We start from the raw sequence: 17588 nt of genomic DNA on the forward strand, positions 1-17588 counted from the left end.
TGAATTTATTTGCAAATTATGGTGGAAATAAGTATTTGGTCACCTACAAACAAGCAAGATTTCTCGGCTCTCACAGACCTGTAACTTCTTCTTTAAGAGGCTCCGCTGTCCTCCACTCGTTACCTGTATTAATGGTACCTGTTTGAACTTGTGCAGTATAAAAGACACCTGTCCAAACCTCAATTCAGTCACATCCCAAACTCCACTATGGCCAAGACCAAAGAAGCTGTCAAAAGACACCAGAAAACAAAATTGTAGACCTGCACCAGGCTGGGAAGACTGAATCTGCAATAGGTAAGCACTTGGTTTGAAGAAATCAACTGTGGGAGCAATTATTAGGAATGGAAAGACATACAAGACACTGATAATCTCCTTCGATCTGGGGCTCCACGCAAAGATCTCACCCCGTGGGGTCAACTGATCAGCAAGAACGGTGAGCAAAAATCCCAGAACACCACGGGGGGACCTAGTGAATGACCCTGCAGAGAGCTGGGACCAAGTAACAAAAGCCCTACCATCAGTAACACACTACGCCGCCAGGGACTCAATCCTGCAGTGCAAGACGTGTCCCCCTGCTTAAGCCAGTATATGTCCAGCCCGTCTGAAGTTTGCTAGAGAGCATTTGGATGATCCAGAAGAAGATTGGGAAGATGTCATATGGTCAGATGAACCAAAATAGAACTTTTTGGTAAAAAACTCAACTCGTCGTGTTGTGGAGGACAAAAGATGCTGAGTTGCATCCAAAGAACACCATATCTACTGTGAAGCATGGGGTGGAAACATCATGCGTTGGGGCTGTTTTTCTGCAAAGGGACCAGGACGCCTGATCGTGTAAAGGAAAGATGAATGGGGCCATGTATCGTGAGATTTTGAGTGAAAACCTCCTTCCATCAGCAAGGGCATTGGAAGATGAAACGTGGCTGGGTCCTTTCATAGCATGACAATAGATCCCACACACACGCCGCGGGCAACGAAGGAAGTGCGCTTCGTAAGAAGCATTTCAAGGTCCTGGAGTGGCCTAGCCAGTTCGCAGATCTCAACCCCATAGCGAAATCCTTTGGAGGCGAGTTGAAAGTACCGTGTTTGCCCAGCAACAGCCCCAAAACCATCACTGCTCTAGAGGGATCTGCATGGAGTATTTGGGCCCAACAATACCAGCAACAGTCTGTTGAAAAACCCTTTTGGTTTTGGGAAGAACCCCCTTTAACAAGAAAACACCTGTTGACCTCTGTCATTGCCAACAAAGGGTATATAACAAAGTATTGAGAGAACTTTTGTTATTGACCAATTACTTATTTTCCACCATAATTTGCAAAAAATTCATAAAAAATCCTACAATGTGATTTTCTTGGATTTTTTTTTTCTCATTTTGTCTGTCATAGTTGAAGTGTACCTATGATGAAAATTACAGGCCTCTCTCATCTTTTTAAGTGGGAGAACTTGCACAATTGTGGCTGACTAAATACTTTTTTGCCCGCACTGTACGTTACCAACAGAAGTGGTACACAATGAGAATTGAAGGCATCTTCAAAGAGAATTACTTTCACCCAGAGCCCAATGAATACTTGAAAAACACATCCACAAAAATGCCTGGAGATGGATGTCTTGGTTCTTCCAAAAAATACTGATGCCATATGGGTCTTCCATTGTAATACCCCATGTACAGTAGAGTTACCAATAGTACTACCGGCCTGTTTGTTTCTTGAAATGAAAATACAGCGTTGACAAAATCGAATGACAGAACAAAAGTGAAATGATCTTCGATTATAGAGCCAATGTTATTTCTCCATTACTAGTTATGCAAATAATATTTACACACAATGACATAAGTTGCACTCTGAARACAGAGCTTCAGGTTATAGGGGTGTAACGGTTCACCAAACCCAAGGTTTGGTACGTATTGCCGTTTTGGGGTCATGGTTCGGTTTTACAGCGGGGAAATGAAATCAATTGTTTATTTAAGAAAATATAAAGTTTTGGTATTCCTGATTCCATATATGATCATGAGTCATAATACCTAATGAGAGCACAATCAGGAATAACACTTTGTATTTTCTTAAATGAAAACACACGATTACTCATCAACACTAAAATAAAGTGCAATATGCATGTAAAATCAATATGTAAACATGGCTCAGACATTGTATAGGCCTATGCTATAAGGTTTTCTTACAAAGAGAAAAATATGAACACTTGTGTGACTCTCATAAAGGAGGGCCTGTCTGTAGCACGGTACTTGTCATTTGCCACTCCGGGGTAATGTGATGGGCTGTCACTTTATAAGTAGCGCTCTGTAGCCCTGGAGGTCCCTCAATCTGTAGTAAGCGCAACACAGGGTGGATTGACCAATTCATTTACAACTTCGGTTTTAGCTTGCTTATATAGAGCGGGTACTAACTACCTGTTTGCTGAAATGGGTACGAGAGGGCGAAGATCGTAACGTTGCTCTTGCACTTTTACAAGGTGCTGAAACCCCTAATTTCCTCAACCACCGAAAATGGGCGCATATCCGCGGCTATAAACATACCTATCGCCCTTGTAGTTTCTTTGGCCGGTCAGAATCAGCTGTGAAGGGTTTCTTGAATGTAGAGGGGAGACAAAGTTTTTTTTTTTGTGGGGGGGGGGGGCGTTTCCGTCTTGCTCCGGTGGTAGGAATACTGGAGTGATGTTGGCATAAATGTGTCAACATGTTTGAGACGTTGGCAGCTGCATAGGCTCTTCTCGTTGAGCAGTGGCGACATACTCTCCCTGTCCATCGCTGTTGTAATCTACTAGGAAGCAAACATTTTCCAAAACTGGAGATTTAAAGGATGGAGAATCCTCTTGGTTTATCGACCACACCACTCGCCATACAGAACTAGTTCCCGGCTGCGCCTCACAAAAGGATGGTTTGAAATGCAAATTAAGATAAGAATTTTGATTGCAATTTTGAGATATAATATATATATATACAGTATATATATWTTTTTTTAAATGTATTCATTTGTGTACACAGTGCGGATCGAACCCAGGTCCCCGTACCAACCGGTTCAGTACAAATACGTGTACCGTTACACCACTAGTAGGTCACTCTAGCTCAGAGAACACAAATACATTGTCTGTTCTAGATTATCATTGTCATAATATCTCTATAAATAGTTGAATTAACACCTCTGGCATAAAATGGTTGCTTAAAAATAAAAAGGCCAAAATGTAAATGATTTGAATGAAGAAGTGATTGAAGAAATAATAAAAGTGAACACTTTAGGATAATAGAAAGACAACAAAAAAATCTATGAAAACTGTATTTTTGTTATCTAGAAAATAAACTTTGGAGTGAGACCTAGAATTCCTGGAATCAAGGGTGACCTTCCTAGTTGTTGTGTGGTGGACCAATTCCAGAGAAGAGAGCCCTTAAGAGTGGGTGCTCAACAAACCAGTGCACACTGCAGGAGCTTCAGAGGGGGATCAGAACAGATCCTTTCTAGGCATTGGGGGGGTTACAAACCCCTCAGACAGAGAGGGATAGGCACTGAGAGTCTGTGTGGGGGTCCGGGCCACCATCCACACCAGACAACAGCATGCACTTGCAAGTGCTCATCCTCTCCCCCATTCATCGATGGAGGAAAAGTTCACATGTTATCAGATGCCTGCATGACATAACATGGGGGGGGGGGGGGGGGGATTCAGAGCAAAAGAGAACAAAGGAGGGAGAAGGCAACGACTCCATCCATACTGTCTGTTTTCCAGTCCTGCATATCAACGATCATCTCAAATGATGAGCTGAATCGTAGCTCCATCTGGGCTGTTCCATGAAAACACACTGGCTGGATGTTTACACACAGGAAATGACACGGTATGGCTATATCCTGGAGTCGCCCTTCTCCTCCGGCAACAGTTCGGAGTGTTTGAGACAGAAAAACTAACCCTCTGTAGGACCCTTTGTTCTGCTACTGGAGGGGTTTGCAGCTCACAGTGGCAAGAGAAGAAACGCTATGAACTTTGCCGTTCAACTGGCAGGCAGGCATTGCACAGATCTCCAAAGAATCAGCTCTTGAATGTGGTTATTAGAGAATGTGCATATTTCCTGACGAAACTCATGAGAGACAGCAGCACGGACAAAGGTAGGACCAACACGTAGGTATGTTGGTCGACTCGAATCATCCTTCCTTGCTGGTAAGATAGAGTCCACAGAGCAGAGAAGAGTTAGTCTGTCAGACGACATATGAAGTGAGAGGAAAAAGTCCCCTAGTCTCAGTCCAGCAGGTTACCATGCTCCTGTGCCCGGGTCAGGCTGTCTTTGCGGTGCAAGTGGTGGACTCCCATCCTCTTTGGGCTTTTCAGGGGTCGGCCGGGGGTGGTAGTGGAGGAGTTGCCGGGGAGGGGAGGGGTGTTCTCTGTGTAGTCCTCTAGCCCTGCCAGGACCCTGGGTACTATGACAGGGAAGTCCTGGGGCAGGATGTCTCTCTCCTCTGCAGAGCTGCCTACAGACCCTGTCTCTTCCACAAACTCATTCATCTTGGCCTCCGCCAGGCTGGTCTCCACAGTGATGGCTGTTGACACGGTGTCGCCACTGGCGTGGTCTTGGTCGTTGTCCAGGGCCATCAGCAGCTGCTCGCTCTCCTCTGTAGAGAAGTCTGCTCCGTAATGCCCCCTCCTGGTGCGGAGGTCAGCCATGCTGCTGGTGTCAGTGTCCAGGCTGGACTCTCGGCTAGCAGTCCAGCTGCGAGTGGAGGACCCCTCCTCCCCGTCCGAGTAGGCTCCCCGTAGTGCCCCCCTGTGGGATCCCCCGCCCCCTGGCTTGCTGGTCCGGGTCCTCTCCAGGTCCTTGACCGTCTCGCTGCTGAAGGAAGTGCGGTTGACCAGGGTGCCCTCAGAGGATGGTGCCATCTTCTCCACAAACATGCGCTGCCAGTTGGCCAGCAGGTCCTCCTCAGAGCTGCCTGAGCTGGCGAAGGCGCTGGGGGGCTGAGGGGGGCTGCTGAAGGGGCTGGACTGACTGGAAATGGGGTCTCCTGTGTCCAGCTGAGTAGGTGTGCGGCAGGGGTCACGCTGCCCCCCTCCCCCTGAGGAGGAGGAAGCCCCAGAGCGCCAGCCCCCGTCCGACACAGCGGGGCTGTTGGGCACAGTGCGCTGGCGCTCGTTCTCCTCGTCGTTTTGCACCAGGCTGAGGGAGATGGCCTGGCGCGTTGCGTAGGTGCAGTTGGGCAGGGGGCTGTTCTTGGGGATCTTCACCTTGTCGTCCGAGGAGAACTCGATCACCTTGCGGCCGGGGTAGAGGGGATGGGGCGGAGGGGGGGCTGGGTAGGGGTTGAGCTTCTCAAAGGCCCCACCACCCTCCTCTCCTGGCTGGGCATCTGCTGACAGGCTGCTCTGGCTCCGACACATTCCGTTCTGCTGGAGGAGCTCTTGTGCCTGGTTGCTTTGGGCTGGGACTCTGCTGCTGTGGCGGGGACCCCCATTCTCTCGACCCCCTCTTCCTGCCTCGGCCTGGGGCCCCGTCATGTCCACATGCACAAACACATCCTCTGCCTGGGGTCGGCCTGCGCTGCTGCTGGACTGGGCAGAGTTGAGCACCAGAGGCTCAGGCTTCTCCAGTACACGGGCGATGACGGAGGTGGGCACCACATCGGCAGGCGTCAGGCTCATGGTGTCGGAGTCCTGGCCCTGGGCCCCCTGGGAACTCTTATCCGGCAGACTGGCCTTCATGTGCTTGTTCACCATGTCCTGCAGCTCATAGGGCAGCTGGAAGACAGAGGAGACACAAACATAAAAACGTGACATGTTCCACAGACAGGCAAAAAAGACCATGTCAAAATCAAAAAGTTGAAGGCTATTTTAAACTAGAGTCCTGTGGTACACTAAAGTACTACATATTACAGACGTAACTTGTATAAAAAACATGGTAACAAATAATGAGAACAACTCCCAACTGCAGTATCTCCCAATTCCCTCCATTAAGTGGAACGACTTTAAAAACCTGCATCTCACAAGGGCTGACAAATCTTTCTCGACTTGCGCTTTTAAAACAGCCTGTGAAGCCACTAAGAACTCACAGTGGGAGTATTTACAACCTCATGTCAAATGCAATAAGCCTTAAAACTTTTCCTAATAACCGAGTAGCAAAAACGTAGCACTCATATCCCTCCTATGCAGGGACTTTGTGCTCCGATCCAAATTAGAAAGCGGCACATCTCAGTAGCATACGAGTGGAGTCAGTATTGTCAATAGTTCCAGATTATTTATAAAAGAGCTGCTATGATCCTGTAGTGGATCAGTCTCCCTGTGTAAAAGCAGTGAGTGACACTAACACATGGCAGCCAGATCAGACATGACACTGGGCTGTCTGATGCCGAATATGTGAATGGAAGAGAACGATCTATCTGGTGGGTTACCTTCAGAGAGGACTATCTCAACCTCAATCAGCGCTGTGAAGGAGACTGTCTCCTGTTGCCTTTCTTCCCTGGCCACCAAATGTCTCCTTGTCCCCGACTCCCCATTCACAGGAAATGAATAGCAGAAAGAATGAAAAAAAAAAAAAAATCTCTCACCTCTAATGAGATAACTGAAGGGTGGCGAGAAAGAAAGAGAAAGTGAGTAGAGAGAGTAAAGGAAAAAAAAGGCAGGCATCTAGGGCCCTTCTATCACGSTAATACTGGGTGTGAAGAGGCAGGGCAGAGATATTGATTTGTGGAAAATGGGCAGAGAGAAGAGGTGATTCCACAGCACCCACTGCCTGATGCCCTAACGATCCTGGTGAGCAACGATCGGACAGCCCGCCCTCCTCCCGTTCACTTCCTCTGGTCACCCGGTCGGGGCCGGATCAATAAAACAGCACAGGGCTGCCAGGATGACCCCTGAATTTTATATGACATACCCCTGACCTCTGGGCCAATTACGTATAGAGAGCTAACAGGCTGCCTAGAGTTACAGGTCATAACCAATGATGTATATACACTAGATGACTGACAAGGAGCGCTGTGTTGAAGCCACTGCGCCTCCATCTTGGCACTCACATTTGTAAAAAAAAAAAAAAAAAAAAAAAAAAACATTTTGGAAGGTATAGAAATGCATTTATTAATGTTTACATTTGTTTTTCCCACGTTTATTGTAATAGACACATTAATGCATACTTTCAAATTTTATAGTTTGAGCTAAACATATACAGTGCATTCGGGAAGTATTCAGACCCCTCTACTTTTTCCACATTTTGTTACCTTACAGCCTTATTCTAAAATGGATGAAATTGGTTTTTCCCCCTCATCAATTCACACACAATTCCCCAAAATGACAAAGCTAAAAAAGTTTATATAAAAAATAAATAATTAGATGTCACATTTACTTAAGTTTCAGACCCTTTACTCAGTACTTTGTTGATGGGGAGCATCACTTCAGTTATTTTCAGTTCTCTCCAGAGATGTTCGATCAGGTTAAAGTCCGGGCTCTGGCTGGGCCACTCAAGAACATTCAGAGACTTGTCCCGAAGCCACTCCTGCATTGTCTTGGTTGTGTGCTTAGTGTTGTTMTCCTGTTGGAAGGTGAACCTTTCCAAATCATGTCTAATCAATTGAATTTACCACCAGGTGGACTCCAATCAAGTTGTAGAAACATCAAGGATGATCAATGGAAACAGGATACACCTGAGCTCAATTTCAAGTCTAATAGAAAAGGGTCTGAATGCTTATGTAAATAAGGTCTGTTTTTTTATTTGTAATAAATGTGCACAAAAATTAAAAACCTGTTTTCACTTTGTCATTATTGGGTATAGTGTGTAGGTTGATGAGGATTTTTTAAATTTATTTAATCAATTTTCTAATAAGGCTGTAATGTAACAAAATGTGGAAAAAGTCAAGGTGTCTGAATACTTTCAGAATGCACTGTATGTAAAAAAGATTATCCTAAAAGTATACTTTTTCCAAAGGTTCTAATGTTAATGTCTCCACTACAACAACAAATACGTTTGTCCTTTAAACATTTCATTGAAATACTGTTGATTTACGTTAATTCTTATGCTGTTCCTTCTGGGGAGTGACAATATGGCCGACCGGTGGCTTCAAAGCCTCATTGGCCAATACATAGCATCAGCAATCCAAGGTTTATATACAGTACCAGTCAAACGTAAGGAAACACCTACTCATTCTGGGGTTTTTCTTTGTTTTTACTCATTTCTACATTGTAGATTAATAGTGAAGACATAAAAACTATGAAATAACACATATGGAATCATATAGTAACCAAAAAAGTGATAAAACAAATCAAAATATATTTAAAATTCTTCAAAGTAGCCACCCTTCGCCTTGATGACAGCTTTGATTTGTTTAACACTTTTTTGGTGACTACATGATTCCATAGTTGTTGTCTTCACTATTATTCTACAATGTAGAAAATAGTAAAAATAAAGAAAAACCCTGGAATGAGTAGGTGTTTCCTAACGTTTGACTGGTACTGTACATCACTGGTCATGACGAGCTAACAAGCAGCTACGCATCACGTCCATGGTACTGTGTTTTAGAGCCTTAACTAAAGACACGCAATAGCTGTAGCAAAAAGTGTTACATTATTCAGTGAGTTAGAGACCTTTTTAGAGACCATTCTTTCCTATAGAACACTGGCTGTATTATTACAGGCACTGCAGGCAATCACCGTGACGTAAATCCACACGGGCCCATTGATGGCCACAGTCATGGTCATTTTACATGCTTTTGTATTAACTGCTTGTGCGCTGAAAATGTTATCAATTAGCATAAACGCATCAATAGAGGGCCAGTTTGAGGCAAAGTGGGCATACTATATATGGCATAATGCCTGGGTAGACAAAAGCTGAGCTTTCTCATAGAACAATTACATGTGCWGCAGTGTGAATTGGTGCTCACAGACAGCCAATCCACTCTAGCGAGTAGCCTCAGGACTGGGCTGCTGGGCAACTTCTGCAATGCTGTATAATTGACTTGTTTCCTTAGGCAATCTTCAGAATTCATTAAATCTCCCACAGATGGCTGCTGCCCGCCTGATAAGATGATTTGTATACACAGCTTCGTTTCAGACCACCTCCCAGGGAGCAGCGCATCTGGACACAGGATAACTCAATGCTGTCTGTCTGCCCTCCTGTCTGTCTCCTTGCCTGTCCTTGTCCATTCTGCAGGATCTTTTCCCAGGAGGACGCCGTAACCATGGTTATCCATGTTGCCCTTTGGTGTGCTTTTATCGGCTGGTGTCATGCTTCCTCTCCCCCTTTCTGATTCTCTCCTAATGGATGATGACTGTCAAGGGGAGGTTCCCTAATGGTTAATGCTTTGATTTTCGAAAATGCGTCCTCGTCTTCCAAGGCACTTTACTTGTTTTGCGAAAAAGAGTTTGCTGCAACAATTAGACTTAGATCTCAGTCGGTAGACCCAGTACAAGAACTACCAAGTTCTGCTCACTAGTTTCTTATAAGTCCTAAGTAGCTAAGTTGGTCAGAGGGTGATGCTGGAAACACCAAGATATTTGAAATTCCAAGATGCTTCAAATGTATGCACTCATTGTACCTTAAGTCGCATGTGGGGGGGTGGGGGGCATCTGCTATGTGGCATATAAATACACAAAATCAGTCTCGCAAGCTCAGACAAAACATGGGGGGGAAATTGCTGGCTCACTAAGGGAAGTCCATAAAATCAACAAGTGTTTGAACAGGCTGCACAACGTGGATGCCTTTGACTACTTGAGCAGTTTAAAAAAGATCATGTGAAATGTGTGTTTAAGTACTAAAGTTACCTTTGGTATAGAACCACCAGGTAAGCAAAACACTCACTCTTTCAATTAACACATGACAAATATAGGAGAGCATAAAATAGTTCCCTCAAAGCACAAATAAGCTGATCACAAAACAAGGGAATAAAATCAGGCGTGTGAACAGATCTGCAGTTTGAGGCAGGGTGTTACGTTCCCCAGCAGTAATACTGGCTGCCACACATCCTGTAATGAATTACGGCAGGACTGGGAGATATATTTCTGCTCAGATGAATTATACTTCTCCTAAAAATAGCCCTGGCTCCTGGCTGCCTGTCACGGCCCTGCGGCGACAACCTGGCTGGCGCATCGGTAGTAATAGTCCTCCGGAGACCAGAGTATCAGTTTATTCATCTACAGTGCTGTCTTAATTCCTAACTGAAGGTGTTCGAGCCGGCAGGTAGCCCTGTGCATCAAATGGACTGGAGAAAAGACCCTAAAGTCACTAAGCCGCACCTCCAAACACTGTCTCTCATTTAATAAGGGATTGGATTGTTAGAGCACAGGTAGTGTTGGACTTTGGCACTAAAAGGGAAGCTGCTCATACTAAATGTATTTATTCAAGAGTCTCAGGGAGTGAAATAGGAATCTAATGGATTGTACACCTGAGAAAAACTTCATCTAAGAGAAATTCATAGCACAACACTGATTGAGATGGATTTGTTTATTCATACTGACTTCAAGTCCGTTGTTAGCTGATGTGTTGATTACCCAGCAGTCTGTGGTTTAATAGCTCTGATGAAGCCAGTGTTGAACTCAGTGGCTCTTGATTTAGTGGAGAGACATCACTGATCACATTATGGGCCAGAACCCAGAGGTGAGAACAGCGACTGAGGTGCTTCAACTTTTCATTGAAGTCAATGGCAGGTCCAAACTAAGAAGGTATTTCTGGTACTGTATATCGTCCACCTCATAGAGTTTGATTGGTCAACACTCAAAAAACACACAAAGGCCAGGAGCTGTGATAAAGCGGCCAGGCAAAACTCTGTTTTCTTTTACCCTCTCCCTCTTTCTACTCTCTTTGTTTCTCTCTCTGCCTAGTCCTTTCTGACGCCAGGGTCAGACAAGTCACCCAGGCGACCGTTCTCTCCCACTCTTTCTCTCTCCCATGTCCAAGAGTGTCACTGCGGAGGGCAAAACACAAAGATCTAACAGTGCCACCATGACAAGTGAAAGGCGTTGCATATATGAGACGTAATCATTCACATCATACGATCAGAGCTGTACTTACATCTGCAAACTTGTGGTTTCTGAAATGGGACTTATTGCACTTCAAAAGCTGCACGGCCAAATTGCAATCTTGCCGATAGCGCTCCTGTCAGGGAGAAGAATAGAACAAAGGGGTGAAAGGGTCGGGGGTATAGAGAGAGAAAAGGATAAAAAAGACAAAATGTTAGAGGTATACTGGAAACGTCCATTTCTCACAAAGCACTTGGACTTTGATTCTCAGAACTGTGGTTGATCTGTTCAAGGTCTCAATCTTACACCCCCCCCCCACACACTGTGGTTCTATACATCTAACTTCATATCTGGTATGAGATAACTCAAAGAGGGACAGTGTGACAACACCCACGTTCAACTCCTCCAGCTTGTCGATGGTGTTCTTGGCGTCCAGGAGTTTGTTGGTGAGCTCCACTATCTCCTGGTCCGTGGTCTTCTTGTCCCTCTCCACCTTACGGAGCTGCAGACGGATAATGGTGGTGGGATGCATAACATTAGAGAAGCAGCGCCATGCATCACTGGCGGATGGATAACCATAGCCAGCACTAGCTGCAGGACTCTATGTTTAAGTAAGCACACATAGGGATTTCCTTATTGATTACAGCTAATGCCTGTCACCTCCTCCAAAGGCTGTTGCTAGCCACTCAGCTCAGCGGTGTGTTGAGAGAGAAAAACCCCCCAAAAAAGTACAGCCGCAGAAAATGTCATAAAAAACGATCGATGGCACATTATGAAGTGACAAAGTGTGAGCTCAAAAAGGACTCTGGGTCTGAGTCTGTGCCGAGTCACCCTAATAATGCGGTTACTCCCTCTCGCACTCACGCCATACGTTTGGGGAATACAATAACCTAGAACTGCAGTCAAACAGCTGGGCAGGTGACACGCTGTTGTATCGTTAAGAGAGCCAGTGAATCGCTTCAGTTAACATCCAGCTATGTGAGTAACACTAACAACAGGACAGATGGGTTATGCAAAAATCCATAATAGGCAACAATTGATCAAATACTCTGTAGCTTCAGCACTAATATTATCTGATGCATCACTATAAATCAGGATTAAAGGGATTTTCTAATATAACAAGATGTCTCGGATTCCAGGGGTACCACAGGAATAGCTTGTGGTCCTGATTGGCTATGGTGACTGTTTTTTTAAGTAACCATGACTTAGCCAACAAATTGGGATTGCTACAGTAGGGACTTCACACTATACGTGCAATATTTCTCAAGTTTTAACAGGGGAAGGGGGAAAAAAACAGTTTCTCTGGGCTTCGGTACGTTCTCTCGCAGAAAACAATCCCTAAACCGCTGAGCTGGAGAACTTCCAGACCAATTAATAGTGCGTGCGGAACCAGATGCTGTGACTCCTCTGTGTGTGTGTGTGTGTGTGTGTGTGTGTGTGTGTGTGTGTGTGTGTGTGTGTGTGTGTTAGCGAGCAAGCACAGGCCCAGATCGGTGCATTAATATTCACCACAGGCTCATTATTTGTTATTTTTTAATTGAACCTTTATTTAACTAGGCAAGTCAGTTAAGAACAAAGTCTTATTTACAACGACGGCCTACCGGGGAACAGACTGCCTTGTTCAGGGGCAGGACGACAGATTTTTACCTCGTCAGCACGGAGATTCGATCGAGCAAACTTTTAGTTCCTGGCCCAACGCTCAAACCACTAGGCTACCCGCCCCCCCATTAGAGCCTCCAGTGAGCCCACTGCGTGGGGTTTGGATCTGCACTGTCACCCTGTGAACAGCTGAGAGAGGCCTGGACCACGGCTGCTGTTCTGACCATCTGCTAACACAATATCAACATCATTATTGGTGAACACACCAAGCACAATGTCTTAATCTGGGGGGGTGGTCCTCCCTGCATCTTCTATCTGACATTGTCCATTTACGAGCTAGATGTTAACTGAAGCCTGCACGGAAGTCAGCACTGAGCAGCTCTGTCCAGTTGTTTTAGAGGTCGTGATCGATCGCGCAACATGATTGGACTATGAAAATAGCAAGATCCAATCCTCAGAGGGAGAGGGTGTGGTCACCACCGCTAAATCACACCTGGTAGAAAAGAGGAACCGTCATCCTTCTGTCCATAGAGAATCAGTGAGAAAGGGAGTTACTCAGAGACGTATAGACAGAATGGGACCCAGACTATCTCCTGCTCCACTGGCTGCCGTGTCAATAATTAACCAATTCGCTTTATATATGCTAAACTGAGGAGGCTTAGGAGGAGAAATACAAAATGCACACAGAAATAAGCCAGCCAGCCATTGTGATGCAGAGAGACAGTTTGACTGGGCAATGCCACATCCATAAAACACCATAGTGATCTCTTCTACAGCACTTGTGCTGCAGAGCGTAACACGCCTATGGTAAAGGGGATATACAGTCTACACCGTCCTAATATTGAGTTGCACCACCTTTTGCCCTCGGAACAGCCTCAATTCGTCGGGGCATGCACTCTACAATGTGTCGAAAGCTAATCAACAGGGATGCTGGCCCACGTTGACTCCAATGCTTCCCACAGCTGTGTCAAGTAGGCTGGATGTCCTTTGGATAGTGGACCATTCTTGATACACACGGGAAACTGTTGAGCGTGAAAAAACCATCAGCGTTTCAGTTTATGACACACCGGTGTGCCTGGCACCTACTACATTACCCCGTTAACAAGGCACAAGTCTTTCGTCTTGACCTCTGCATGGCACACATACGCAATCCATGTCTCAATTGTCTCAAGGCTTAAAAATCATTTTTTAACCTGTCTCCTTCCCTTCATCTACACTGATTGAAGTGGATTTAACAAGTGACATCAATAAGGGATCATAGCTTTCACCTGGTCAGTCTATGTCATGGAAACAGTTCCTAATGTTTTGTACACTAAGCGCACAGAGAGGTGGGGGACTTGAAAACTAAAAGTTTCAATCACTGGGCACACCCAGAGATACACATATCGCCCAGCCCCTCATGCCCAACGCAACCCCCATGCATAGGGACCATAGCAGAGCTACACAGACAGGATGATCGACTGCAGGACATCTAGAGCAGTTTGCCAGGACAAGACAAGAGGATGGAGAGACTTTCCTAGTTCAGAGGCGACAAGCAGAGCAGTAATGAACATGACAACTGCAATAAATGCTCAGGGGGAGGATGGAGGGAGGGAGACGGGAGAGAAATAGAAATGATAACGCAACTGCGTAGACCCAGGTTTGACTGATAGCAGCCTGATGATGATGAGACAGCCCGTCACGAAGCAGCAGCATGAGAGAGAGGGAGCGAATGAGAGAAACAGACAGAGAGAGAGGGGGGGGGGGAAAGAAAAGAGACGGATGGTGAGAACAAAGACAACACAGAACATTTTGGTCTCTTCTTTTGGACACTTGGCGAGATCTCCCGTGCGTCATCGGCTAATATGGTTTCTGATTGCGAACTCCTCTAACGCAGCACGTCAGAATAGGTTGAAACAGGCCTGTCATTTAAGCCTCGACTGTTAGACAGTGGTCCATAGGCCTATTCCCAAGTCACACAATCAACAGAACCGGGAAAATTGCATCAATTTAGGCTTAACACAAAAATAATGGAATCAACAGGGATGAGGAAGGATTTGAAAGCTGTGTGCTAGGGATGGCGGCGAGTACGCGATAATTTGATTCAAGGTTTGCAATTCATTTAATAATTGAATCCAAAAATGTACAAATGCAACCATTGTGCAGGTTAAATTAAGCAGTGACCGACAAAAATGTCTAACTGTCAAATGCTGTGAAAACGCGTAAAGTTTTGTTTTCCGTTGTGCATCAGAACAACCAGTAATTGGAACAATTACCGCAAACTTTTCCCCTTCAACCCCGTTTCACGCTAAGATGCGAGTATTCAAAATTATTTTAGGCCAGCAACACAAAACACCGATACTCTTTCAACTGCCCATCCCCTGGCTAAAGGCCACCTTTGACCGAGTGAGTGTGGGGACAGAGCATGTTTTGGGCAGAGTAATCCTCTGGCCAGTTAAAAGAGATTACCTCACATCAGGGCCAGCCACACACACACACACACACACACACACACACACACACACACACACACACACACACACACACAACACACCACCTGTGCCCAAACACAAAGCTCCAACTGGCCCATCAGTCCTCGATCGTCTGTTTTCCTAAAGCTACCTCCTCTACAATGACAATTAACAGGGCTGGACTGAAGTCAGAATTAGACAGTAGAATGTTTGTAGATAATTCCACAGTACATCTGTGGTGTGAATCCAGTCTGGGGAGGGCTAGCCTGTGGGTAATGGGCAGTCAAGGGGGGTGGCTTGTAGTTGTGCTCAGATCACTTGCCAGGCGGAGAGTTGGCAGTTACACACTACACCAAGCAACATCCTTTATTTCCCTGTCAGTGTAAAACAGAGCAGCTTGAACTTTGATTTTGTCACACAGCTATCACATAGGGCAGGGGATCGTACCACAGCCACCAGCAAAGGATCACAGCGAACTATTTCGACATTAGTCAATCTACATATTTATGGGAAATTAATATTTGGCCAGTGGGAATGTTTTCTTTGACTAAACGTGATTGGATTAGAAAGAATAGACACAGTATGCACACGCAAACACATACCACCAACATACACACACAGAGACGGGCTAATCAAACAAACATCACGCATGTGTAAACAGCAGCATACATAGAGAGAACATAGATGCATACTTGATGTCCTGACACACAATATCTGATTGGTGGTTGTTAGGTTGTATGGTTGATGAGTCGTATTATAATCATCCAATAAATGTACAGCATCATACATAGTAACCTATGTTTTAAAAAGGGACAGTCTGGGATTTGACATTGTGGGAAAAGAGTCTCTTTGCACATAAAACCCCTGGTTGTCACCTAGTGTGGTTGGGGAGCGTGTGTGAGCTCGCGCACACAGACACACGTTTGCCTGGCGTGCTACCTGGGGGAATAGCAGAGCTGTGGACCTTCCCATCTCCCAGAGGGGCTAGCAGAGACATGGGTGATCGAGAGAATTGACTTCAAATGAAAGGCCAGATCATTCTGTGCTAATCCCTTGCAGCACTCTGCACCACAGAACCTTCCAAAAGAGACCCTGAGGCATAATTAGCTGACAGGTGTTGGATAATGGCATAATGAGTGCTCTTAAATTATGTATTTTTTTAAACACACCGCTGTATAGGAAAGGTTCTTTCCCAATAAAGAATAACTCCACTGACCTGGCATGCTGGGAAACTCCTTCGACATAGAAACCTTTGGACATTGTAGTGTTTGCAAATCTACAATACTTTTGACCAGGGAAAGGTCAAAAGGAAAAGCAGTATTTTGGGAAATGGAGTGCAGGTTAAGTTGTGTGTAAATGTTTCCTTTAAAAAAGGTAGTCACCAGAAGAACATGAAATATTTATGGCCAATGAACACCTATAGATAAGCAAAGAGGGCAGGTGGGAGAGGTGAAAGGTTACCAGGGAATGAAGCTTCTCCTCCAGGTCCTGGTTGGCCCTCTGGGAGGCGGTGTAGCTGTTCTGCAGTCTGTGGAGGACAGAATGTGTCTCAGTTAATAGTACCGTGTCTACAGAGCTGAGCCCCATCCAGATAGAACACGTATTGGAAACCCACAGATGTTATGCTGCAGAGACTGAGACACAGAGTCCACTGGTACAGAACGTAGCACTGCAGTAAAATAACAACTCAACCCTTTTCTTTTTCAGTGCAATCGCCTCCCATCATAGTTCAAATTACACGGTTGTCTTCTCTTGTACGTCTTGTCTGGTTGTCAAATGAATAATTCAGATTGCCATATAGACCAGAATTATCTCCACAATGAGGCACCAGAAAACGGGCAAATCCTGCAGTACAAGTATGCATGCAGTTCTCTTGGCAGTCACATCCATGCACATTTAGTTCACTTTATTTCCATTGCTACTCAACAGCAGCGCGGTATGAATCCTCTCAGACTTAATGAAGCCATCAGAGTTTTACTCGCTCCGGTTTTCAACAGGTTAGATATTCGGAACAAATTACGAGAGATGGGAGGAAAAGGGAGAGAGGGGACTGTATTAAAACCATTTCAATAGGACCAATAGCAATTACTTTCCCACTATCCACTGCCTCCTAAATTGGCTAGATAAATTCCTCCAAAAAATGAGAGGTTGTGTATTTCATGGAATGCAATTATGGAGAAAATTTAAAAGGGCTAAAATGGCAACATACTGATTTTCCACATAGCTTTGCAGGACATGTTTGAGATGGGCCCTGCAGTCATGTACTGAATAGGTATTGACGTTCCTGTTGTATAGAACTCCTGATTGTGCACCACCTTCATCATCAGTCACGCTCACAATGTGTAATGGTGAGCAACAGTAAAGAGGTGTGGTAGTCCAGAAGTTCAGGGCACTAAAGTACGCCACACCTTAAGATTTCAGTAGGCGTGAATCATGATAAACTATGCTCAAGTCAACTCCCTTTGAGACTTAAAAAAACAAACAAGAAACAGATGTTTGGAGAAAAAAATCGAAAAAACAAACAAATATTGCCTTTGTATGGGTTCAAACCCCATCTCACAGAAACCCGAGGGTATGAACGCAGGACTGTCGTCTGAAAATCCAACACCTGAA

General features: G+C 45.1%; 1 protein-coding gene across 4 annotated transcripts in view; it reads right to left on the minus strand.

Annotated features, from left to right (window-relative positions):
* Positions 1–3652: 3652 nt before the first annotated feature.
* Positions 3653–17588, minus strand: part of tjap1 (tight junction associated protein 1 (peripheral)) — a 73702-nt gene continuing 59766 nt past the window's right edge. For 3 of the 4 annotated variants that reach the window (XM_070434887.1, XM_023970539.1, XM_070434886.1), the window contains 4 exons: positions 16437–16503; positions 11321–11428; positions 10979–11062; positions 3653–5724 (listed from right to left, as the gene is read on the minus strand). In XM_070434887.1, coding sequence (XP_070290988.1) covers positions 4234–5724; positions 10979–11062; positions 11321–11428; positions 16437–16503 — 1750 coding nt within the window. In that variant the 3' untranslated portion in view covers positions 3653–4233. Of the gene's footprint in view, positions 5725–10978; positions 11063–11320; positions 11429–14151; positions 14772–16436; positions 16504–17588 lie in introns of those variants that run through there. The other variant, XM_023970538.2, reaches the window with a different exon arrangement.

This window comes from Salvelinus sp. IW2-2015, linkage group LG25, assembly GCF_002910315.2.
Source record: "Salvelinus sp. IW2-2015 linkage group LG25, ASM291031v2, whole genome shotgun sequence".
In the NCBI taxonomy this organism is placed as follows: domain Eukaryota; kingdom Metazoa; phylum Chordata; class Actinopteri; order Salmoniformes; family Salmonidae; genus Salvelinus; species Salvelinus sp. IW2-2015.